The 25,162-nt window shown below is 39.9% G+C and overlaps 1 protein-coding gene across 1 annotated transcript in view; it reads right to left on the reverse strand.

Moving 5' to 3' along the window:
• MYO5B (myosin VB) overlaps positions 1 to 25,162 on the reverse strand; it is a 532,192-nt gene that overhangs the window by 212,529 nt on the left and 294,501 nt on the right. Inside the window, exons 9-10 of the mRNA XM_027868890.1 lie at positions 20,220 to 20,329; positions 13,280 to 13,545 (exon numbers count right to left, since the gene is read on the reverse strand). Of these exons, the coding sequence (XP_027724691.1) occupies positions 13,280 to 13,545; positions 20,220 to 20,329 (376 nt within the window). The remainder of the gene's footprint in view (positions 1 to 13,279; positions 13,546 to 20,219; positions 20,330 to 25,162) is intronic.

Raw genomic sequence — 25,162 nt, forward strand, 5'->3', positions numbered from 1 at the left:
GTGCAGCCAAGATTAAAAGGAAAGCAGAAGAGTGGGGAGGGGGGAGTTTACAGCAAGTTTCTCTGAAAAAGACCTAATTTCTCAAATATATAGAGAACTGAGTCAAATTTAAAAGAATACAAGTCATTCCCCAATTGATAAATGGCCAAATATGAACAGGCAGTTTTCAGAAAAAGAAATCAAAGCTATCTTTAGTCATATAAAAAAAATGCTCTAAATCACTGTTGATTAGAAAAACGCAAATAGAACCAACTCTGAGGTACCACCTCACATCTATTAGATTGGTCAATATGACAGAAAAGGGAATTGACAAATGTTGGAGGGGATGTGGGTAAATTGGACACTTGGTGGAGTTGTGAACTGATTCAACCATTCTGGAGAGCAATTTGAGACTATGCTCAAAAGGCTGTAAAACTGTGTATAACCTTTGACCCAGCAATAGCACTACTAGGTCTGGATGCCAAAGAGATTTAAAAAAAAAAAAGGAAAAGGACCTATGTATGCAAAAATACATTTAGCAGCTCTTTTTATAGTGGCAAAGAATTGGAAATTGAAGGGCTGCCCATCAACTGGCAAATGGCTGAACAAATCGTGGTATGTGATTGTACTGGAATACTATTGTGCTTTAAGAAATGATAAACAGGATGCTTTCAGAAAAATCTGGAAAGACTTACATAAACTGGTGCAGAGTAAAGTGACCAGAACCAGGAGAACAATGTATACAATAACAGTAATATTGCATAATGATCAACCGTGAATGACTTAGCTATTCTCAGCAACACAATGTTCTAAGACAATTCTAAAGAATCCATGATGAAAAAATGCTATCCACCTCCAGAGGAAGAAGTGGTGGAGTCTAAATACATAGTGAAGTACACTTTTTTTTTTGCTTTATTTTTCTTGTGATTTTTTTTTTGGTTTGTGTTTTCTTTTGCAATATTACTAATATGGAAACGTGTTATATGACTGCACATGTATGACCTATATCAAATTGTTTGCCTTCTCAATGAAAGGGGGAGAGGGAGAGGGAGAGCATTTGGAACTTGAAATTTCAAAAAGTAAGTGTTAAAAAATTTTACATGTAATTGGAAAAAAATAAAATATTTAAGAATTTGTAAAAGAGAAAAAAAAAAAAAACAAAAGTTGAATGGGCACCGAACAACTAGTGTAGACTTTTTTATTTGTTTTTTTTGAAACTAGATCTCCCTATTTCATCTAGGCTGGAAGTTCGGTGCCACAGCCTGACCCCACTACTGTTTGACATGGGAATATTGACCCACTTTGAGTCTAACCTGGGTGGGTTTGCCCATCCTTAGGGTGCCAGGTATTTCTCCATATTGGTGCTTTTTTTCAGGTAGTGCGCCAGAGCTGGCTTGGATGAGCTGATTGTTAAATTTTCAGAGTGAGCACTTTCACCTTGGTAATAGACAAATACTATGCATTAGGGCTTATTGTTTTGTTCATTGTTTAGGCAAGAAAGTGAGGGAGAAAATGTTAATAATACAGATTAAACTTAAAAGTATGTTGTGTCTACACTCCCCCCCCAAAGGAGTCAGTTGTTAAACATTTACATTTATGTCATGGATCCCTCCGACAGTCTAGTAAAGCCTCTGGAATCCTCAGAATAATGCTTTTAAATGAATAAAATAAAATACATAGCATCACAAGGAAACCAATTCTATGGAAATACAATTATTCAAATATATTTAAAAGCAATTTCATGGATCCCAGGTAAAGAACCCCTCTGAAAAGGTTAATGAGATTTGGAGCAGGAAAGGACTTCATCTAATAAGCCAAATTCCCCATTTTACAAAAGAGAAGAGTGAGGCCAGTAAAAAGTAAATAGTTTAAGCAAAGTCACATGGGTAGTTTGGGGCAGAGCCAGCACTCAAACCCATGTCACTTAGTTGTTGTTGTTTAGTTGTGCCCAACTCTCTGTGGCTCCATTTGGAGTTTTCTTGGCAAAGATACTGGAGGAGTTTGCATTTTCTTTTCCAGCTCATTTGCTCATTTATAGGTGAGAAAACTGAGGCAAACAGGGTTAAGTGACTTGCCCAGGGTCACACAGCTGGCAAGTATCTAAGGCCAGATTTGAAATCATTAAGACTCCTGACTCCAGGCCCAGCTTTCTATCCACTGTGCCACCTAGCTGCCCTTAAGTCCCTTAACTCTTAGGCAAATACCCTTAGCACTACATCAGGTTATGTAATAAGAAATCAGTGGAGAAATGGAATGGGATTCTGGAAAGAATTGGGTTCAGATCCTACCTCTGGCAATTATTAGCTGTGTGACCATGGGTAGGTAAGTCATTTAGCTCCTGGGAGTCTCAGCTTCTTCAACTGTAAAAGGTGGATAATAACAGATCCTACCTTATAGGCTTACAACAAAGCTAAAATTGGATATCATATGTAAAGTAATGGCAATAAAAAACATTATATAAATGTCAGCCTATTATTACCATAATAAATAGCTTTTTTGTCAAGCTATATTCTTATCTGAAGAGTGGAGGGCAGTCAAGGGCATCCAGATGTTCTCCAGGGGGAGAAAAGCAGAAGGCATGGAAAGGGGGTGGCTAGTATGGGAGCAGAGAAAAGAAACCCAAGTTCTCTGAATGCCTGCCCCGACACCCTTTTCACTAGGTTGTAGCCAAACCTTTGGAGGCAACACATTCTTTCCCCTCAGGCAGCCAGGCAGGCAGCATTCATAGACAATAAATTCAATTATAAAAATTAAATGACAAGTATGACGATGGAAACCCAGCTTACACCTGCTTAGTCAGCAGAATCAGGAGCATCATCTGATATCTGCACAGATGTTCCCCTGCCCGTTCTTTTTTGTGAATGTCAGCTTTGTTGGGTGAATTAATAAATGTAACACTGGGAAAAGGAAAAGTCTTATGTAAATTCAAGGAGGTATTATTTTAAATTAGGATGTTAATTCAGATAGGATTAAGGTGTGAATGTGTTATATAATTTACAGCATTAAGAAAAACAATAATTATAGTAATAATGCTGAGCTTCCTTAGTCAAAATTTCAGTAAAATTTCTGGACTTTCTCTACCATAGGTGGGAAGTGGATTCAAGAAAAAAATTTCTCATTTCTGTAGTACCTTTGGATTATGAAGCACTTTACTCAGAACACCCTTGTGAATTATAAGTATTTTATACAAGTATTTTACAGATTTTTTTTGCAAATGAGGAAAGTATTTTACAGATGAAGTAACTGAGGCTGACATACTAAATTGCCAAATTCTGCCAACTCTATAACATCTTTTGCAACCATATTGTTCTCCCCATTCAAGATGCATTCCAACACCCTGGGTTAGGATCTCACCACCTCTCACCAAGACTACTGTATTAGTATTCCTCAACTCGTATCTCTCCCTTTTTTGGGTCTGCCTTTCACAGAGCTGTCAAAATAATCTTCCATGTACATAGGTCTGATCATATCACTTTATGTGGTCAAAACCTTTCAATGGTTTCTCATTATCAACAGGAGAAAATCGTAATCCAACTACTTAATTTGTCAAATGCCTTAACCAAACTCCTCAACCATATTACCTTTACAGACCTATTGCACATTCTTCTCTTTTACAAAACCATATGGTCCAGTCAAACTAGCCACTTACAGTTCCTCATGCATGTCACTCCATCTGTGATACATCTCCTGCTCTGTAACTGTGTTCAGGCTGTCCCCTCTGCCTGGAATGCACTCCTCTACCTCTGCCTCTTAGACTTTCTACCACCTTTCAGAGCTCAGCTCAAGAGAATGTTCTCAATCAAGCGAAGCCTTTCTCAACCCTCTTCCCCCACAAGCTGTGAATGAAGATTCTAAACTATTTTCCTAACTAGATTTCACATCATTTACCTTCCAGTTAAACTGGATTACTAGCTGTTCCCATATCTGAATCTATACTCTCTCATCTCCATGAATTTGCATAGGCCAACCCCTATATCTGAAACATAATCCTTCCTCATCTCTGCTGAAATCCTTCTCTTCTTTTAAGGACATATTAAAGTGCCATCTCCTTTACAAAGCCCTCCCTGATTTTCCTGTTCCCAAATTTTTCTCAGAGCCCAATGTCTGGGTCGCTCCTTTGCCACTGTTATTTCTGGACTTCTTAAGTCACCCCAGTGAGGAGACAAAGCAGAGGAGGCACATGGCCTCATTCACTTGGGGAATAAAAGCCCAGCATCATTGAGGGAACATTTAGGAAATATGAATGCTGCCTCCTCCCATTGTCTGGTTCTCACCTAAACAACCATAGGTTAGTTTCTTTAGGGATAGCCGACTAGATAATGTGATGGAGTTATTTGTATACTAACCATATCCTCAGATTATATAAAGTACTTTGATGGCTAGAATGATGTCATATTTCTTTTTTTTTTCTTAGCATTGTTACAGTGTGTTTTTTGCATAGTGAACATTTGATAAATTGGAGGGCTGGAGAATGAAGTACCAAAGTACTTCTAAAGCCTTCCTTTGTAGAGGGCAGAAATTGGATTTTTTTTTTTTAGTTCACTCTACTTGGCATCTGTTGTTTTGCCTGGCTCCAACTCCAAGAAACAAGATGTCCCTCCCAGGACCAGGTCATTACTTCTAAATTCACCACCATGCTGCTAACTCAAGCCTTGATTGATATCATTATCTCCCTCAGTCTTATCTCCCTTCTGATTAGAAGGCTGATAGGTGGAGTACCAAACTCTTCCCACAGCCTTCCTTTGTAGAATGAAAAAACTGGACTTCCAGTCCACTCCACTAGTATCTACTGACTTGCCTACTTTCAGCTTTATGGAACAAGATGCTTCTTCCCTCAACTTTCTATACTCTTTCTGTGTGTTGTTTCCCCCCATTAGATTGTAAGCTCATTGAGGGCAGGAACTTTTAAAAAAAATTTGTATCCCTAGTGTTTAGCATAGTGCCTGGCACAAACTTAATAAATATTTATTGAAAATAAATACCTATATAGTTGAATTGAAGCAACATGCCTCTGGTCACATGAACCTTTAGTGTGAGAGAGAAATAGAATGAGGTGCTTTAGATCTGATCCCCTTCTGTATTTACCCTTGAAAGTGGTCCCAAAATGCACCAAAGTGCCTTCTCTTTGGAAAATTTCAAATACCTTGGAAGCATATGATAAGTAGAAGGCAAATGTTAAAGTTACTACCATACAAATTGTTGGAAGGAAATGGATTGTGTCTCACGATATTTTTATTTCGCCATAGCATCTACTTACCATAAAGAAAATAATTCAGGAACTACTTACTGAATGAAGGAAGTAATTGCTCAATCTACACAATAGATGCTATTAGGAAATAGCTACCCTGGATTTCCTGCCAAAGCCCATCTCCTGGGCTGGCTCAGGAGATCCTAACCAGTGGATTATGATTTCAAGTAGTTGGATTTTTCCAGATGTGAAGCCTAGCGAAGGCAGGCTGACTTGTAGGGAGGTGAAAAATCAGATGGTTAAAACTATACCAAAGTCCTTCACTTTCTCAAGTTGCTTCCTCTGGGGCACATCTCAGTGACCCCCAAGGGTGCAATGGAAAGCTCCTTCCTGGTCCCCGTTGCATCTCCCCTCCCAATTTTTCCAACAGAGGTAAGTGTTCCTTTGGAGTTGGATGGAAATCCAATTTTACTAATTAAATTATATCTGAAATGAGAGTGCATTAGTGCTTAGATTAGAGTCAGCAATAAATGGGTGAATTCTTTGGTAAAACCAAGCACTGGCTTCTGATGCCAGTAATCACCCTCTCTAACTTATCTCATTGAAAATTCATATATCAGGTTTTCTTAGACCACTGGATATCATTTGATATTTAGTGAATGAGGCATCACAGCTACTACCATAGTGCTTTTGTACAGGTTGTCTGACCCCTGTCAGGAATGGTCTCCCTCCTGGACTCTGCCTCTCGGGACTGTTAGCAATCTCCACAGCTCAGTTCAAATGGCACCCCCTCTAAAACACCTTTCTTGATTTCACAGTTCTTACTTCCCTTCCCCAATCCACCTCCCAACTCCCAAACTTTGTGCTTATTCTGTATAGAGATTATCAAACATGGTGGATGGAGCACTGGCCAAAGGATCAGAAGGACCTGGATCCATGTTCTGGTTCTGACAGATATAGGCCTGTATGATACAGGGTAAGTCATTCAACTTCATCCAGGCCCAAGTAACTCTCTAGTTTAAATCGCAAAACAGATGCAGATCTGTTTTAGACGTTTCTTTACCAGGATTTCCCTAAACTGAAGAAATCAAAGGTCTTGTAAAAATAAATGAATATCATGCATCTCTTTATCTGTGCACGTTTTGATTTTGCATCTCTTCCTGCCCACACACCCACTCCCCTCTGCCCCAGCAGAATGCAAGCTCCTTCCAGAGACAGAGCATCTCATTTTTGCCTTTGTATTCTTAGTGCCGAGTATAATGGCTAGCCAGAGGACAAGCTTAATAAATGTCTATGTTAACTGAACTAAATCCTTAATATTTTAAAAAAATATTTTTAGTGAGTGTTTTTCTGGGAAATTTTGTATGTCTTTCAGAAATCTTTGGATCTCCCATAGCAACTGACCACATCTTAGAAACTCAGTAAATATTTACTGAAAGAATGAAATCATATTTCAGTCTACACGATAGATGCAAATAGGAAATAGATATACTAGATTTCCTACCAAAGCCCATCTCCTGAGCTGGCACATGAACTCCTAATCAGTGGATTATGATTTCAAGTAATAAAGCATTTTCCATTTGATGCCTGGGGAAGGCAGGCCAATTTGCATGGAGGCAAGAATCCAGATGGGGAAAAAATGTTCAAACTTCTGTTACATCCAAAATAATTTTTGGCCACTGAGCAACTCCATAGTTTCTTGTCCTTCCATCTCATTTTATTTCTAAGTACTTAGTTAGAAATAAGTGTTATTCTCTATAAAATAATATTTAATGAATGCCAGTTGTAAAATTAATCATGCTGACTGAAATAGAGACTGAGTTCTTCAATAAAAAGGAAAGTTTGTTTTTTTCCCCCCGAAATGGAAAATATACTCACTGCAAGTGCAGAACTTAGAATTCTGTAGGATGGAGCTCTTAGGCAACATTTAAAAAAATCTGACTGTCCCACAAAGCAGGGTCCCAATACATCCTGTCTTGTCTTGTGCTTTTAGAGACTACTATAGTCTACAGTACATAGACCATCCCCTGCTCATTATGAGGAAGTAAACAACTCTTTCCTAAGCCCTGTCTTTCAAAAACCGCAAGTCATATCATTCATTCATTCAACAGGTGTTTCAGGGTTTTGTTTTGTTTTTTTTAACCAACTGCACTGTGCTAGACATTGGTGATACAAAGACCACCTTAAGGAATTTAAACTCCATAGGGAGAAGGCATTATGTACATAAGAAAGAAAATATAAGGGCAGCTAGGTTGCACAATGGGTAGAGCACTGGGTCTGGAGTCAGGAAGACCTGAGTTTACTCAGATACTCACTAGTTGTGTGACACTTGGAAAGTCACTTAAACTCTATTTGCCTCAGTTTCCTCATCTGTAAAATGAACTTGAAAAGGAAACCATTTCCTTTGGGGTCATGAAAAGTCACGATGAGACTGAAGCAACCAAACGACAACAATAAAGAAAATACATGTCTTTCTTGTGAAGGAGAGGCAGAGTTGAATAGTTGATAGAAAGTTGTTTTAAGAGTCAGGAAGGCCTGGTTTCAAGGTCAGCCCCCACCTTATTCTGCCTTCTTGTCACTGACCTTTCAGGGTCACGGACAACTTTCTGAGACTAAATATTGCAAAGTAATTGCTCATCTGCATTGGTAGGGAGAGAGTTAGCTCCCTGGGAGTACTTCTTCACCAATAAAATCACAGACCTGGAACCTCCCCCCACCAAAAAAATCTATAATGAAAATTGCTTCTTCTCACCAGGCTTGGCATAAAGAATGCATTCCACAGATAAGTATAAATAACTTCTGATCATCTGTCATGTTATATTAGCAATTCTCCTACTCTGCTTCTGTAAGCACAACAATTAAGAGTAAAATGAATATGTCAATGCTGCTTTCACTTCTGTAAAACTGCCAAATTGCTTTCCTGTTCTTTGAACCGTAGATTTAGTTCTCTTTCTCCTACCTACATGTTAAGTTACACAATAGTATAATATGCAACATACTATTTATGTTCCCTACAATGCAAAGAGTCAGAACGCAACATTAATTTGCAATATTAACATGCATTAATTCCCCAAGTGAAGTAATTTGGAGACACTAGCTTCAGTTCAGGGCAGGCTTCACTTGTGGACCTCCTGAGTGTAAGCATAGGCCCACCAGGCCCAGGGTTAGACCTTGTTGTTGTTGCTGAATCATTTCAGTCATGTCCAACTCTTCATGACTCCATTTGGGGTTTTCCTGGCAAAGATACTGGAGTGGTCTGGCATTTTCTTCTCCAGGTCATTTTACAGATGAGGAACTGAGGCAGAGTTAAGTGTTTTGTCCAGAGTCACACATCTGGTGAATGTCTAGGCTAGATTTGAACTTAGGAAGATGAGCCTTCCTGAAGCCAGGATCAGTGCTCTATCCACTGCCCACCTACCTGCCCCTACACCTCCTTAGCAGGCAGCATTAAACAAAGCAGAGAATAATATCTTCTGCCCCTCTGTCTTCAAAGTTAACTATACCAACCCTTCTTAAGAGTTTCACTGGTGCTGATCCTATAAACTTATTATTATAGGCTCTGCCAATCTATCAACCCTTCCTGCATTAGCTGACTTCCCTACATTTGACTATTTACACTTGCCAAGGGCCTTCGCTCCAGTTACTCTTCACTCTTACTCACCCCACACAATCAAACCACTGCCCAATCTCAGTTCTCCCTCTGTGACATTTCTGTCAGTCCTCTCCACTCACACTGCCACCTCCAGTTCAGGTCCTCATCACCTCTTGCCTGGATTCCTGCAAAAGCCTCCAAAGTGGTCCCCATGTCTCAGGTCTCTCCCCTTTCCAATCCATTCTCCACTCAGGTGCCAAAGTAATTTTCCTTAAGCATAGGCTTGTTATGTCACACCATCCTTCCCTCCCACCCCCTTAGTAAACCCTAGTGGCTCCCTATTACCTTCAGGATCAAACAAGAGGTCCTATGCTTGACATTTAAAGCTCTTCACAACCAGAGTCCTTCCTACCTTTCTAGTCTTTGTACGCTTTACTCCCATCCATGTACTCCACAATTTTGCTCCACTAACCTACATATTATGCCCCAAAGGTGTTCCTTCCTCACTCACAGCTCTGCATTTCCTATCTCCACGTCTTTGCCCTGGCTGTCCCTCATGCCTGGAATTCTCTTTATCCTTACTTCTACTAGTTAGCTTCTTTTAAAGACTCAGTTCAAATACCATCTCTGGCAGGAGACCTTTCCTGGTCCTTCCAGCCATTAGTGTCTTTCCCTCCATCTATTCTGTATACATCATGTGTTTACCTAGTTATTCACATATAGTCTTCCTCATTTGAATGTGAGCTTCTTGAGAGCGGGAACTGTTTTTGTCTTTTCTGATTTTTTTTTTCCTCTTGAAGGATACAATTCCCACCTGTTTGACTATAAAACTTTATACCCCTTCGGTAGTATGAAGAAGTATTTCATCAGCTCATAATGGGAGCAAAAATTAGCCAAGATCAAAGAAAAATAGAAAATGAATTAACTAATTAGCAGCTATGAAAATGAGTTCAGGACTTTGGTGATTTGTAAAAATCACTCAATTTGTAAAACATTAAGCCAGCTTTTGGAACACAAAAACTGTAACTAATCAGTAGGATTGGTTAGGGAAAAAACATGCAAGTTTAGTAGACCTCCAAGACTAAACTTGAGAAAAGTCAGTCTATAGTATGGATCACTATAGGTATCCTCCCTCTCCCTATTTTACAGAAAATTAGGTTGTTCCTTGAAGAAGATAATGGTTTGTTAGGCAATTATTTTAGTTGTCTATATGCAGAAAAAGAAGACCAACTTCTACACCAATTCAGGTAGATGATGAGAAAACAAAACACTTCTGTGCATGGTGTTCCAAAACTCTTGGTACAGTTTCAATTTAGTGCAATTTTAAATTCTTAAAACTTAAAACTTTTGAGACACGCTATGTAGTCATATCATGGGGAAGTAGGGAGAGTCAAAGCAATCTATATATTTCGAAGTTGGGGAAAACTACACATGCACACACACACACACACACACACACACAATATGGCAGTTTTAGAGCACAGACTCTTCTTCCTTGTGGCTGCTTCTTTCAGGGGAAAGGTGATTATATGTAGTTTTTCTTGCTTCTTCCTCACTATAGCTTGAGGCTCAGAAGGCATTTGCCATCTTTCATGTTCTCTAGCTGAGGCTTAGAAACTCTCCAGATCTTTCTGCCTAACTAGGAGTTCCAGTGCACCCTCAGCAAGAATAGTCTAATGCAGGGGTGGAGAACCTGCTGCCTCAAGGCCACATGTGGCTTTCTAAGTCCTCAAGTATGGCCCTTTGGCTGAATCCAAACTTCACAGAACAAATCTCCTTAATAAAAGGATTCAGTCAAAGAATCAGTCGCACTTGAGGACCTAGAAGGCCACAAGAGGCCTCAAGGTGGCAGATTCTCCACCTTGGTCTAGTGGGACCCAGGGAAGATGGCTTTATTGTTCTTTCCTGTCTCTCTGGGGGTGCTTTACTACTGGTTGTAGACACCATCATCTGTCCTAACAGTTTCTTTGTCTTTTCTCTGTGATTGAGGCAGCTAGATGGCACAATAGATGAGGTGCTGGATTGAAAAATCATCAAAAGTTCAAATCCTCCTTCAGACAATTACTCAGCTGTGTGAACCTGGGGCAAGTCATAATCTCTCTCAGTCTCAGTTTCCTTATCTATAAAAAGGTTACAATATTAGTACCTTCCTTAGGGATTGTTGTAAGGTTCAAATGAAATAATGTATGTTATTTCTTGCAAACCTTAAAGCACAACAAAAATGCAAGCTATTATTATTGTTATTGTTCTCATGAATGTTAAGCCTATCATCTCCTGTTGGTTAGTTTTGTTCAATTTTTTCTTTCATCTTTATTATAAAGGGGGGCTCCCTGGGAGGGGGTTGGGGGAAACCTTGGAATATTTTGGTTGATTCCCATCTCATGCTCTTTCTACATTACCATTCTGTTAATTCTATACATGAGCAATGGTCACACAGCAGATTAATAAGATTTTTTTAAAAGTGAATACACCAAGTCATAATAGATTTGCAGCTGCATGTGCAATCATTTTTTAAAAATTATACTATATTACGGAAATACTTGTTTTATTCCATAAATTAAAAATAAAAAAAGTGAACAGGTCATTGCATTTGATACCAAATCCTCCTAGTCTGAGTCTCCATGCTCAACAGGATTTCCCATTACAGTGGTCTCAACACACACTTCTCTTGGAGACTGCCTGGTTTCAGCCCACTCAGCAGTTGTTCACTGAGGCATGAGGGTGCTTCCGTGCTAATATCAGGCTCTCTATTTTTAGTCAGAGGCCATTACTTTTATAACTTAAAGATCCAATAGGCATTAATCTATTCTTGGCCTCCCCATAGGAAGAAGTTAGGTCAGAGAAAAAGAAAAGTGCAGGTGCAAAGAAGACCATATCCCAATTTACCCAACTGATAACTCTTTTGTAATGGACTGGTTCCAATGGAGGAGCATGCCCCATGGGGTAAAAAACATCATTGTGATCTTCCTTGGATTTAGGTGTAACATTCTCTTGGAACTTATCTGATAATGCCCTGGGACCTCTACCAAGGTAGAGGCCTCAAGGGCTCATTCCCAGCCTTTTATTGCCAGAGATCTAAAATCCCCCATTAGGATGATTACCCTGTTCTGACAATGTTCTTCCTGTGAGGGCAAGCAGTTAAAGTCACCAAACTTTAAAAACAAAACCTCCTAAAATTCTTCAAAGCCGAAATCTTCCAGTGGCTGAGAAGATAAGTCTAATTATTCATATGGGGATCAAGGGTACTGTTTCTCAAACCCCAATATCACAGTATCCCAGAACTGGAAAGGACCTAATTTAATTCAGTTTATAGATGAGGAAACTGAGGCACAGAGAGGTTGAATGGCTTGACCACTCTCACAGAGCTATTTACTAGTCTCCTGATTATAAGTCTAGTCTCCTTTCACAATCTAACATATCACCTTCTCCTAGCCAGAACACTTAACAATATGAGATTTTTTTGTCAAAAGAAAAAAAAAACTTTTCCAATGAACTCAATATTTAGCTGCAGCCCATGGTGGCCCAGGGGCAGGACACAAGAAGTGACTCCATCTAACACACATCTCATATGCAACACAGAGTCTGAAATAAGGTTTTCCTATGTATAATGTACATAGCATAGAAAAAAGTTTTCCAAAGTCACCTTGTCTAATGATAAGCCTGTTGAGGAATCATGCCATAGTGGAACTGAGAGAGATCTAAGTTTGAATGTTGGGCTCTGATACTGAGTATTTGTGGAATCTTGGACAAATCACTTAACCTCTCTAACAGCAAAACAGAAATAGGACAGTAAAGTGAGCTCTCAAGGTTGCTATAAGGAAGCCCATTATAAACTTTGGAGAGGTATGGAAGTGTGGGCTATTAGTATTAAGAGATCTGAATTCCAGCCCTGGCTCTTACAACTTACTAGCTGTGTGACTGTAAAAATTACTTAACCTCTCTGGTCCTGTTTTCCTCCTCCATCAAGTGTGGGGTAAGACAGCTGTAGTCTATTCTAGATCATGAGATCATAGATTTAGGGTTAGAAGAGACTATCTAGTCCCTTTACATTACAAATAAGGAAATAGTACCATTAAAGTAACATGACTTGCTCATGTTCATACAGGTAATAAGCATCAGGGCTGGGATTTAAATCAAAACCCTCATATAATTCTCTTTCCTTTTCACCCTGAGGCCTCCCTCTGCAATAGTTAGGTAGCTCAGTGGATAGAGCACTAGCCTCAGAGTCAGGAAGACCTAAGTTCAAATCCTGCCTTAGATTCATACCAGCTGTATGACCCTGGGTAAGTAATTTAACCTTTGCATGCCTCAGTTTCTCCAACTGTATAATGGGGCTAATAATGACACTACCTCACAGGGTTGTTGTGAGGCTCAAATAAAATAATATTTGTAAAGCATTTTGCAAATCTTAAGTCACCATATACATGTTGTTATTAAGTAATAACAACAGTAATAATCACAATCATAACCATAATACTCTATGAAGAAGAAGCTAGGGTAGAGAATTCTCAAAAGCCTACCCATAGATGTCGAGGACCCCAATGAAGGAGTGCTGCTTGAGGGTGGTGTGCAGAGCCTTATTGACATGCTCCACAATCCAGTTGAACATCTGGGCATAGATGTGTTTAGCCAGGGCATTCCTGGCATTGACCACCTGCTGCAGGGACATGGTCTTGATGTAGGTCTCAGAAGTGGTCACCAGTTTTCGGTGGCAGAGCCAATGTTGCATCTGACTGTGCTCAACCCCCAGCAACCTACAAAAATTCCTGAGGTGTTCATCCTGGGGCTGAAACAGAGAGATGGAGCAACTTAGTGGGAGAGTAGTGAGTTACATTCCCAGACCACCCACACCCACCTAGATACACACACACACACAGACACACACACACTCCCTCACACAAAGCATTTTTTCACCTATGTCTCAGTCACCCCCAGAGAAGGTGTCAAGAATGACCAAAAAAGCCTTGCCCTCTTTAGCATTATAGAATTCTATTTACACCCATAAATGTTAGTTCCTACACCTGTAGTTCCTTGCATAAGCTACACAGTGAATATAATTTGAAACCAGATGGGTGCCATAGGAATGATCATTACACTTGCTAATAACCAAATTATTTCAGCTTTAAAAATCACCCTTGGCATTCTCTGGTGCTGCTGGTTTCCTCATCTGTCACCGGCTGCCACCAGCTAATTGGCAGGGAGGGATACAGGACTGAAGGAAATAGAATGAGGATTGACATCTTGAGAGATTGTAAGCCATTAAAGTGAAAGTGGGTACAGTAAGCAACACTCAGGGTGAAGGAGGGCAATGCTAGAGGGTTGACGAGCTGTGTTTACTGATTCTTATATCCAGCCTTAGCTTGGGTCTTAAAAGGGAAACCTGACTTCATCTTCTTACTTGAGACTCCTAACCTAAGATCAGGAGTGAGAAGAACTGGGTTCTAATTCTGGTTCTGCTACTCACATGATGGGGCATTGAACAAAGACATTGCCCTTCCCCAGGTCTCAGTTTCCTCATCTGTAAAATGAGGGGTTTGGACTAGGTTCCAAGAACAAAGACGCAGAGCTAGAAGGGCCTTTGGGTGCCATTAACCCCTGCCTAGGGCACCTTCCAGCTCAAACTCTATGGTGTCATTAATATTAACCACACCTGGGAAGGTTTCTAAGCTAGATTCAATGATTTCGAGCACCAGAAAAGGGTCAGGATTATGCTCAATTTGTTAATGTTCTCAAAGCACTCAACTCTATTGGGAGTATAAAAAAAAAACCAATTCAATAAAGATGCAAAGTTCTGTTATTGTCAAGTCAAAAGGCAAAGACTGGGAACTAACTTTTGAACTAGCACAGTATGGCTCTGATGTAGTGGCCAGAGCACTGGATTGAGAGTCAGAGGGGCCCTGCTCTGTTCCCTGCTACCCACAGGATATAGGTTAAGTCACTTCAATTCAGCTGTAAAACGAAGAGGTTGCACTGGTCTATCTTTAAGGTTCCTTCCAGCTTTAAATTCCATGGGACTATGAAGCCATTTAGAACACCTGACCCAGAGATCACAGAATTAGAAGGGAGCCTTTGGTCTCTTTAAGCTTAAATCCTTCATTTTACAGATGGAGAAAATGAGGTTCAGAAAAGAGGAAGAATAAATCTAAGGTCATACATAGAGGCAGTCAGTGGTACGCTGGAACTAGAACCTGAATAGGTGTTTTTTTTCTTCATTTAATAATGTTTCATTTTGACATTAGGATTCATCCTAGATCAGAGCCTTGGATATGAGTGGAGAGGCCTCCTAGTTGGTGGGACTCCGCAAGACTAGTAACTAACAGGGTTGGAACCCCTGGAAATCCAGGATGAGGGCTGAGGGTGCTGAATGAGGCAAGGATCTCCTAGGGTTGCCTGTCTGAGGAATAGGAGTAATGAGACTGGGGATGGTCTTGTGGCTCCAGCTGCCTTGGGCTCTGGGTGTGGGTTGCTGGGGTAGTGAAGATAAAAACTATTGACATTTATATAGCATTTTGACATTTGCAAAGGGCTTTGAATGCATAAGCTTATTGGATCATCCTCCAAACCCAGGACTATTATCTCCATTTTACAGATGGGGAAAGTGACCTCCAAGGGGCAAAGTAGATATTAACTATTACTGTTATTATTATTGTTATTATCTGCAGCCCTTTGGAGGTGTTTCAGGAAAGTGTTTTAGTAGGAATTACCTCAAGACCTTCACTCAGAAACCCAGGAAGCCTCCCTTCCCAGGATCCCCTTTCCAGGGGTAGAATGTAAGCTATTTAGTCATTTCAGTCATGTCTGCCTCTTCATGACTCCATTTGGGGTTTTCTTGGCAAAGATACCAGAGTGGTTTGCCATTTTCTTCTCCAGCTCATTTCACAGATCAGGAAACAAGGCAAACAGGGCTAAGTGACTTACCTAGGGTCACACAGCTCGTAAGTGTCTGAGGCCAGATTTGAACATAGGTCTTTCTGACTCCAGGCCAGGTAATCTATCCACTGCACTATCAAGCTACCCAGTAGGTAAACTACCTAAGGGCAAACACTGTTTCCTTGTGTCTTTCTATTCCCAGGGGTGCTCAAGAGCTCTGGCTTGGGAGTCAAGAAGACTCAAGTCCAAATTCTACCTCTGGTCTTCACTACCAGTGAAATCTTGTACAAGTCACTTAACCTCCTTGGCCTCAGTTTTCTCAATTACAAAATGAGGAGAGAGATGACTAGAAAGTTTGTTGGGTCCATCCCTTCCTGCTCTAGGTCTATGATCCAATATCCTAAATGAGATCAATAAAATCAATCAACAAACATTTATTAGGTGCCTGCTACGTGACCAGTACTGAGATCAATAAAACTGCCTGAATTCAAGTTCCTGGCTTCTGTATTCAAATGTCCATATGGAAAAGTTCAACTAAATGAAAAGATTCTTCTGCTTAATGGAGATCGGTACGTAGGTCCTACAAGAAAACCCATGTGTCTGCTTCAGTATGTATTCCCTTCACTCTGTGAGATGCCTCTTTTGTTGTCTGGGCCATTCTTCTTTCTCTTGCCTATGTCCACCTGGGAAAGCTGATAACAGCATAGAGCCTGTTAGAAAGCTTATTAATTCTAAGGATGAAATGAAATCTGTTAGAACAAGACGTGCCACCACATAATGGTTCCAAATTGCTCGTGGGACAAGTCTCTGATGAGGCTGCCTTGTAAGAATTAAATGAGAGCGTGTGCTGTGAAAATGAACACTGGCAACCAAGCCACCTTCCTCCTTAAGTCTAGCTCCCTGAGGCAGCCCATTTCTGCAGAGTGATATAGTTGAAAGAATGCTTGATTCAGTCAGAGAATCTGGGTTCAAGTTTTGACAGTATCACTATTTCTGTGACCTTGAAAAAGCTTTGGTTTCTTTTCCTGCAAGAGGGGAGTAATTAAACTTGTACTACAATACTTCACACAATTTTGGTTAATCAATAAGCATTCATTAAGTGCCTACTATGTGCCAGGCACTGTGCTAAGTGCTGGGGATTTAAAATAAAGGCAAAAGACAGTATAAATTCTAGGGAGGAAGACAAGTTGTAATTAACAAGGTGCAAAGTATATATGGACCTCAGTTTTCTCATTTGTAAAATTATGGGTTTGGAAGAGAGGGAATAAGCATTTGTATAACACTTACTAGGTGCCAAACACTGTGTTAAGCACTTATTACAAATATTATCTCATTTGTTCCTCATAACAACCCTGCAAGGTAGGTGCTGTTATTATACCCATTTGAAGTTGAGGAAAATGAGGCAAACAGTAACTTGCCTACAGTCACACAGCTAAACGTATATGAGGTCAGATCTGAACTCAGTAAGATAAGTCTTCCTGACTCTAGGCCCTGAGTTCTATCCACTGTGCCACTTAGGCTTGGAGATAATGATCTTGAAGGTCCTTCTAGCTCTAAAATTCTAAAATGCTCAAGTTCATATGTATATAGCATTTTAAGTTTTACAAAATGTTTTCTTAACAACTCTTCCCAGCTCTGCCCTCTCTCCCCTCAGCTGCTAATACATATTGGATAAATAAAGGTCATCTGAAAAGGAAAGGAAAGCATCAACAGAAGGGGTAGTAGTAGATGGCACTGTCTTGAGGAAAACATAAACTTTAAAATAAGCTATCATTATAAGACACTAATACTAAAAGAAGCCTTCAAGAATATCTCTTCTGAGTCCTTCATTTTACAGATGAGGAAACTGAGGCCCAGACAAGTTTGGTGATTTGCCTGAGGTCACTTGTCCAAGATCAGTTGGAAAGTCAAAGCTGAACTAGGATTAAAGGCTAGGTTTCCTGATCATCAGCTGGTGTCTTTCCTCTATGTCTATTTAGCAATAGCATTTCTTGGATTGGCTAATTGTCCAGAGATGCTGGATATTTGTTTGGTTTTTATACTTGCTCAGCAATGAGGGTTCACAAAATGCTCCTGTCCTACCTAGGTGGGCACCCCTGACCTAAAGCCATCCAACTTCAAGTAAAGGGACCAGAGGGTTCCTGGCACGCCTTGAGCTGGAAAGCCTCCTACTGGCTGATGCTGACTGGCTCCCAAGAACTGCTTAAAGACAAGGGCTAGCACGATGGCTAGGTCCCCTGATGTTTAAATGTACTCCTGGCAACAGTGTCTGCCCAAGTATCGCCTGCTTACTTTCTCACTGAGGCTTGCAAAATGTGAGTTTAGTGAGTTGCCAGGCAGAGAGGACTCTGAGAAAGGCAACTACTATAGGCATCCAAGAGCCTAGTCACACAGCATCAGAGGAGCACAGAAAAGAAGAAAGCTAAATGTACTCCTTGGGAGAACCCAGTCCAGATGAAGGTATCACTGCTTCCAGAACAGGATATATGGAGCATATGTGATCTCTCATGCCCTTCTGACTACTGATTAAAAGTGATAACAGGCTGATTTAGCATCATGCAATTACATTTAAGCTTAATTAAATGATGCTAAATCCATTAAAATGCTCTGCATTGTGGGGAACAGATGAGTTTTATGGGTCCAGGTTGCCAAATATAGGAAGCAAATTGCCTCTGGTGTCCAAGTTATTGTATGTTACAGCATCTCCAAGGTAACAGTGGCAGTTGCAGAGCACATTTTCATGTTTTAATTAAAAATAAAAACTGCCCAGCATGGGATGTTCTGCTCACTATGGGGAAGCCTGTTCAGAAGAGCCACTTATGTTTATCTTGTAGCAGTAAGTCAAAACCAAGTCTTAAGAGAAAGACCCTGTAGGGTCTTTCTGCTGACAGGGTTGTAGAGGAAGAATTAGGAGACCTGCAGGATCATAAGGCTTTGTGGTTATCCCTTATTTCTTTCGTCTTCTTCATTAACCTTGACTTACTATCATCTGGAACTTCTTTCAGCCTGATCTTCACTTTCATCACCAAAATGCCCTAGGGAGCATCATCTGCCACTCCTTTGAATCTCTCCCACCCAAGAGTTTCCCAATGAAAAGTCTCCCAGCTATTAAAGTTTTCAAATACTAAGACTTTTGGGACATCCTGTATAGCACCATGGAGATTTCAAAAGCATTTGCTTTGCAGCACCTCTGTGAAGTGGATAGGGCAAGTATTGTGAACCCCACTTTACAGATGAGAACTATGAGGTTTAATCATTTAATTACAGTAGGATCAAATTACTTAGAGTTACATAAATAGTAAGAGCCAGATCCTAGATTTGTAACCACATCTCCTAACTCCAAGTCCAGCATTCTTTTGATGAAACTATGCCGCTTCCCAATAATCACTGGCTGAACTGAAAAATCACCTAGTTAAGACACATAGAAAAAAGCTCAGTTCATTTTTCTATGATTCTATTGACTTTCCCTAGAGTTTAGAGTTCACCAGATAAGCTGTAACCTTCTTGGATCCAGGACTATGCCTTATATTTCTGTATGTGCCACTGAATGTAGCAAAGGATTAAATCCAGAATAGGTTTATGTTATATCACTGAACATGGTGGCTGGCATCTAGTGAGTGCTTAATACATGCTTACTGATCAAATGACTAACTGATTAAAAGTAGCCAACTGGTTGGCTGAATTTACCAGGTTTCTCTTAAGGTACTAAAAGGTGATGTCAGTCATCCAACTAGTATTCATAGAGCATAACGACTTAACAAGTTATTATGTTAGCATTGCCTTATGGGAATATAAAACATCATCCTTGCTACATGCCCTCAAGAAGTCTGTAATCTCGTTGGGGAATTAGTTAGATACACAGTCATGAAAACAGGTGCTGATGAATGTAGTCCTCAGGTGTGCTAGTGTCACAAAGACTAGCTCTTCACAATAATCTGATCTGGCATTAGTATAAGTATCTCTTGCTTGAAACTTCTGCCTTGTCTATACAGCTGTTCACATGTATGTGTTTTATCTAACTAGATAAAAAAAAATCCTTGAAGGCAGAGACCAGGGATGGTATCTGCTACTTTTCATCCCCACAATGGATAACAGGGGTAGAGAACCTGTGGCCTTGAGGCCACCTGTGGCCCCCTAGGTCCTCAAGTGCAGCCCTTTGACTGAATCCAAACTTCACAGAACAAATCACAAAGCCTTTTCTGGTGACAGCATTTCATAGGGTACAATGTGCCTGGAGGCATTTGATAATATCCATAGGTACACATCAAATACCCAGCCCTGACCTGGTTTTGGTGGTGATATTACCAACCTAAGACCATCGGGTCTCTTCCCTTAGGGAGAGGAGTCAGGTGACTTTTCAATTCCATTGCAGAAAGTACATGGGCTGAAAAGGAGTTAGTCCCTTTTAAAAGGTATCACCACCTAGTAAATCACATCAGTTGTCCAAGTGCAGGCTAAGAAAACATCATCATTAGAAATAAATAACCCCTCATATTGTTGGAGTGGAAAGCAGTACACAAATAGTATAAATCTATAAAACCACACAGTAAATAGTATGGATTCTTTGGTTGGCATGGTCATACAACTCACTGATATGCTACAGGAATCTCCATCGCGTTCAGCTTGAATCTCCACATTTCCAAGGTGCAGGATAGAAGCAATTATCTTAAAAATACTTATCTGATGGGATTCTCTCACTCCTAAAAGGTAAAGGAAAAGAAATGAATTATTCCCAATTTCTGTGGCAGGACAGAAAGTGAGATTTAGCTGTCTTAAAGAGTGGGTGTGTGTGTGTGAGATTTTCCTTCAGAGCCAACAATTTTGCAGACAATGTAGAGGACCCTCAACAAGTAATCACTGAGGATGAAAGGGGTTCCTGGGCTGAACTATTAACTCCTCACCCAGAACCACCTGGGTCAGTTTGGCTAGGTCAAGGTAGCATTATAACTTGTTTGGCAGCAAAACAGAGGTGGCCATCATACAGACTTATCTTGGACTTCATTTCAAGCAAACGTTTTAAGGACATTTTTATGGTTCCATAAGGAGAGGTAATTTATCTGTAATAATCGTTCTCCAAATATAATCTCCTGCAAACATCTGTGACACATCTAAAGGGCTATCAGGGGAGAGCAAAGAAGACTCTTCAGGGGATTGTTATGATAAGGGCTGTGATGGCAAGCCAATTATTGGCACCTCCCCCCCATCCCTCCTCTTCACAAACTCTTTCTTGCTAAACCACACCTATCAGAAACACACCTTAAACATAGCTCATACGCATCTTTCTCTGAATCTCTTTTGACATAAATATACACAGTTAAATTTAAATTTTCCAGGAGAATGCAGGGCCACTAGATATGGATAATGGGAAAAAACACATTTGTAGTTTTTATAATGGGATATTTTTTAAGGCTTAAAGCCCATGTTTTATTTAAGCTAGTAGGAGAATGAGTTTGTATTCCCTGCATGCAGGCTGGGAGACAAGAGGAAGCCAGCTTGTATTGAAAAAAAGTGTCACAGATCATTCAGGAAGTGAATAATGCACACCCACCCACACAAGCAATCACAATATAGTTTTGATTAATACTGATGGACCCTTCCCCCAACCTTCATCTCTCAAAAGACTCAAGGACCAAATGCATATGACATACATACATACATACATACATACATATATATATATTTAACCAACTGGTCAAAGGAGAGCAAGGTAAAACACCACTGCTATATCTAGTTAGGTGCTTCAAGATAAGGCATGAAGATAAGTGTGCCCCGCCCCCTCCCCAGGAAGCAAAGCCTTGGCCTATATTTACCTGTGAAACAAAACTTAGAACTTTCTTGCTCATAGTAGGTCTTGTATATGTCCCCAGTATGCCCAAAGTAGCAGAGGAGAGGAGACCATAGGGCCTGAGAATATCCATTTAACGAGGGCCTTTCAATGTTTTCCTTTTCATTTCTCTCTAATTCATTGTCAAGTAAGTACGCGCTGCTTTGATAGACCCCTAACATGACTGCTTTACTGAGGTTGCCTCAGAAAGACAGAAACGGGATTATGAGCCAACAATGTGACATCACTACTAAAATCAAATTCAGGCTGCATTAGGAATAGTAGACTATTCCATTTACAGGAAGTGAAAATCCCACTGTTCCATATTGGTCAGGACAAGTTGAAGCTACATATCCAGCTCTGGGAGCAACACTTTAAGAGGGACACTGAGAGATGAGAAAATATTCAGAGAACGGTGAGTAGATGATGATGAGGGTCCTGGAAACCAGATCACATAAAATTTTTTTTAAAAGGAAGTTGGGATATTTACTTTAAAAAAACAAAATTTAGGTAAGGAAAGGATAGCTGTCTCAGTATAGTTAAAAGGCTTCAATGCAGAAGAAGAGGTTTATATATTCTGATGTGGCCCCAAAGAATATAACCAGGGCCAATGGGTGAAAGGTATATAGGAAGGTAGATTTTGACTTAATATAAGAATTTTTTAACAAATACAGAGGTTCAAAAATAGAATAGGTTTCTTTTCTTTTTTTCTTTTAGGAGGCAGAGTTAAGTCACTTGCCTAGGATCACACAACTAATAAGTGTCTGAGGCCTAATTTGAACTCAGGTTCTCTTGACTCCAGGGCTGGTGCTCTATCCATTGTGCCACCTAGCTGCCCCAGATAGGTGTCTTTTTAATGTAGTGTGACCTTTCTGGAGGCAGTCACCCAGCCCCACTGGTGCCTCTGCCAGAGGATGGTAGAGATTATTGTACTGGCTGAGAAACAGATTATACGACATTGCTGGCCTAGAGTTATATGATTTTATGATCTGTAAGGTTCTCCTGAATGTAGAAGCCTACAACAAAATCCTTGAGTAAGGAAAAAAAAGGAAAAGAATAAGAAATTGGGCATATTCAATATACTATAAGAGTCTCCTGACTCTTGTGTGTATACCTTCTCCACTGGTGCAGATCTCAATCCAACTGCACTTCCTCATTGTGTGGGATTCTTGCCCATTGCTTTGTGAACATCTCTGCAGGATCTACCAGTGACCTAGAGCCTGTGCCCTGGTTCTTTCATTTCACAGTGTACAGTTCAGAGGTATGTGAAAAGAGAGAAGTTCCCTAAAGAATGGTGTCCCTAGAATCTTAGTACAGTTTTAAGCTATTAAAGCTAAGAATTGCATTAAGATTTTAGTATATATGTTATATATGTATATATAACTGGAAATTGCAGGCATGCCCATCAATTGGGGAATGGCTGAACAAGTTGTGGTATATGATTGTGAGGGAATACTACTGTGCTGTAAGAAATGATGAGCAGGTTGATTTTAGAAAAATACGGAAAGATTTGCATGAAATAATGAAGAGCAAAATGAGCAGAACCAAGAGAACATCATATACAGGAACAGCAATATGGTTTTAACAATGACTTTGAGCAAATAATTTATTTTGTCTATTATAAATACCCAAATTAGCTATAAAGGACAAAGGATAAAGAAAGACATTATCTGCATCCAGAGGAAGAACTGATAAATAGAAGTAGGCATAGAATAATTTCACATATATACATAGTATATGTATACTATGTATACACACACACATATATATTTGTATCTAATGGTAGCCTTCTTTAGAAGAAAATAAAGAAAAAAGCTTACATAATTTTGTTGTATATTTGAAGGGAATAGCAAGTTGTGCATGGTGGATTTGTAGTTTCATGTACAATCATCTTTTTTATTGTACTATATTATGAAAATGCTTGTTTTATTCCATAAATTAAATATAAAATTAAAAAATTTTTGGTACATCCAACATTTTAGTTACTATTCACTGAGGTCTTTCAGCAAGAGCCCAATTCTAAAGCTCTACACTAGATTTAATCATCTTCCAAGGAATGATACATCCCCAAGTACTGGCTCATACTTTCTGCTCAGCATGACTGCTATAAGGACAATTTTTAAAGGCCTTGTCTCTTTTCTTATGAGCAGAAAGGTGATGCTAGGGGCCAGTCATATTGTGGGCCATTCATACCCCTCCAACCTATGCCCTTCTCTCTGCATCCCTTGGATAAAAGGGCATAAGAGGGGAGCCCTGGGGTGGTGGTGGTAGGACAGAGGGAATGCAGAGGGGCACATGAGGGAAGGAAAACAAGTTAAATCTATCCTTCAGTTACTGGGAAAACTGAACAGTATCTATGGACTTCAGCAGCTGAGATTCCAATTTTCCTCTCTCCTTACACAGGGATCTGCTTGCTGTGTAATATCCGGACCTAACTCCAAGCTAAAAAGATACCAACCTGGGTTAGCCATGTGGACCATTCAGTCCAATCCATCATCCTTTCTTCAACAGCTACATTTTGGGGATAAATATGATAACTGCTTACCTTCCAAGGTACAGAAGTACATTTAAACATCCTCAACTTCCCTAGTGGGGATCAACTATGGACAAAATTGAAGCTCTTAATGAATCCCTCCCCACATTTTGGCCAAGGCAACTTCTTGGTTGTAGGAGACTTCTAGAAGTACTTTTGTTCCCATTGAATTGAGGTGAAAATTTGTCCTCTCTTTTAATTACAATAAAATTAAATCATAATAAAGATTGCTTTAATGATTGCAATTAGGAATTTAAAAGCCACAGCAATAACAGAGTAGGATATCATGCCCTGGCCCTCACAGAACTGCACATGGAACTACAAAGAGTTGAGGACCATATTCTAGAAACATCTATCTTATAAGGTCAAGAGAAAGCCTGTCAAAGCAATAAAGGGTCAATAAGAATTAGTAAGTAATGGAATTTTTAAGTTAGAAAAGGCACTAGTGTTCATTTTAGGATGTAGCCTAAAGTAATGGATAGACAGAGTGCTGAACCTGAAGTCAAGAAGACCTGACTTTCAATCTTGCTTCTGAAACTTACTTCTCTGGGACTCAGTTTCCTCATCTGTAAAATGAGGATAATAATATCACCTCACAAGATTGTTGTGATAATCAAGTGGGATAATATATGTAAAGTACTATAAAAATGTTAGCTATTATAATTATTATCACTGTAACCATATAGTCCTTGAAGAAAGAAAGGGCAAACTCCTCTAGTATTTTTGCCAAGAAAACCCCAAAAGGGATCACAGAGAGTAGGACATAACTGAAACGACACAACAACAACAAATACAGTCCAACTTTCTTGTTTTATATAAAGAAGATTTTGCGGCCCAGAGAAGGGAAATCACTTGTGAATGGCAAAGCTAGGAGAAGAATAAGGGGATTCATGATCTTAGTCTTCAAGCAGCTGAAGAACTGGCCTGTGGAAGAGGTGTTAGAATTAGTCTGTTTGACTCCAAAAGGCAAAACAAGGACCAGTGGGTGGAAGTCACAGAGAGGCTGATTTTTGTTCAATGTAAAGAAATGCATTTAAACAATCAGGAGGCATGCCAACAATGAAACAAGGCAGATTCATAAAACAAGGAGGGAGCTCTCCATCACTGAGGGTACTGAAGTAGAGTCTAGATGACAATCTGTTAAGAGCTATTCTAGCAGGATTTCCTTCACCCTCC

This window comes from Vombatus ursinus, unplaced genomic scaffold, assembly GCF_900497805.2.
Source record: "Vombatus ursinus unplaced genomic scaffold, bare-nosed wombat genome assembly UNPS02014791.1, whole genome shotgun sequence".
NCBI classification, from domain to species: Eukaryota; Metazoa; Chordata; class Mammalia; order Diprotodontia; family Vombatidae; genus Vombatus; species Vombatus ursinus.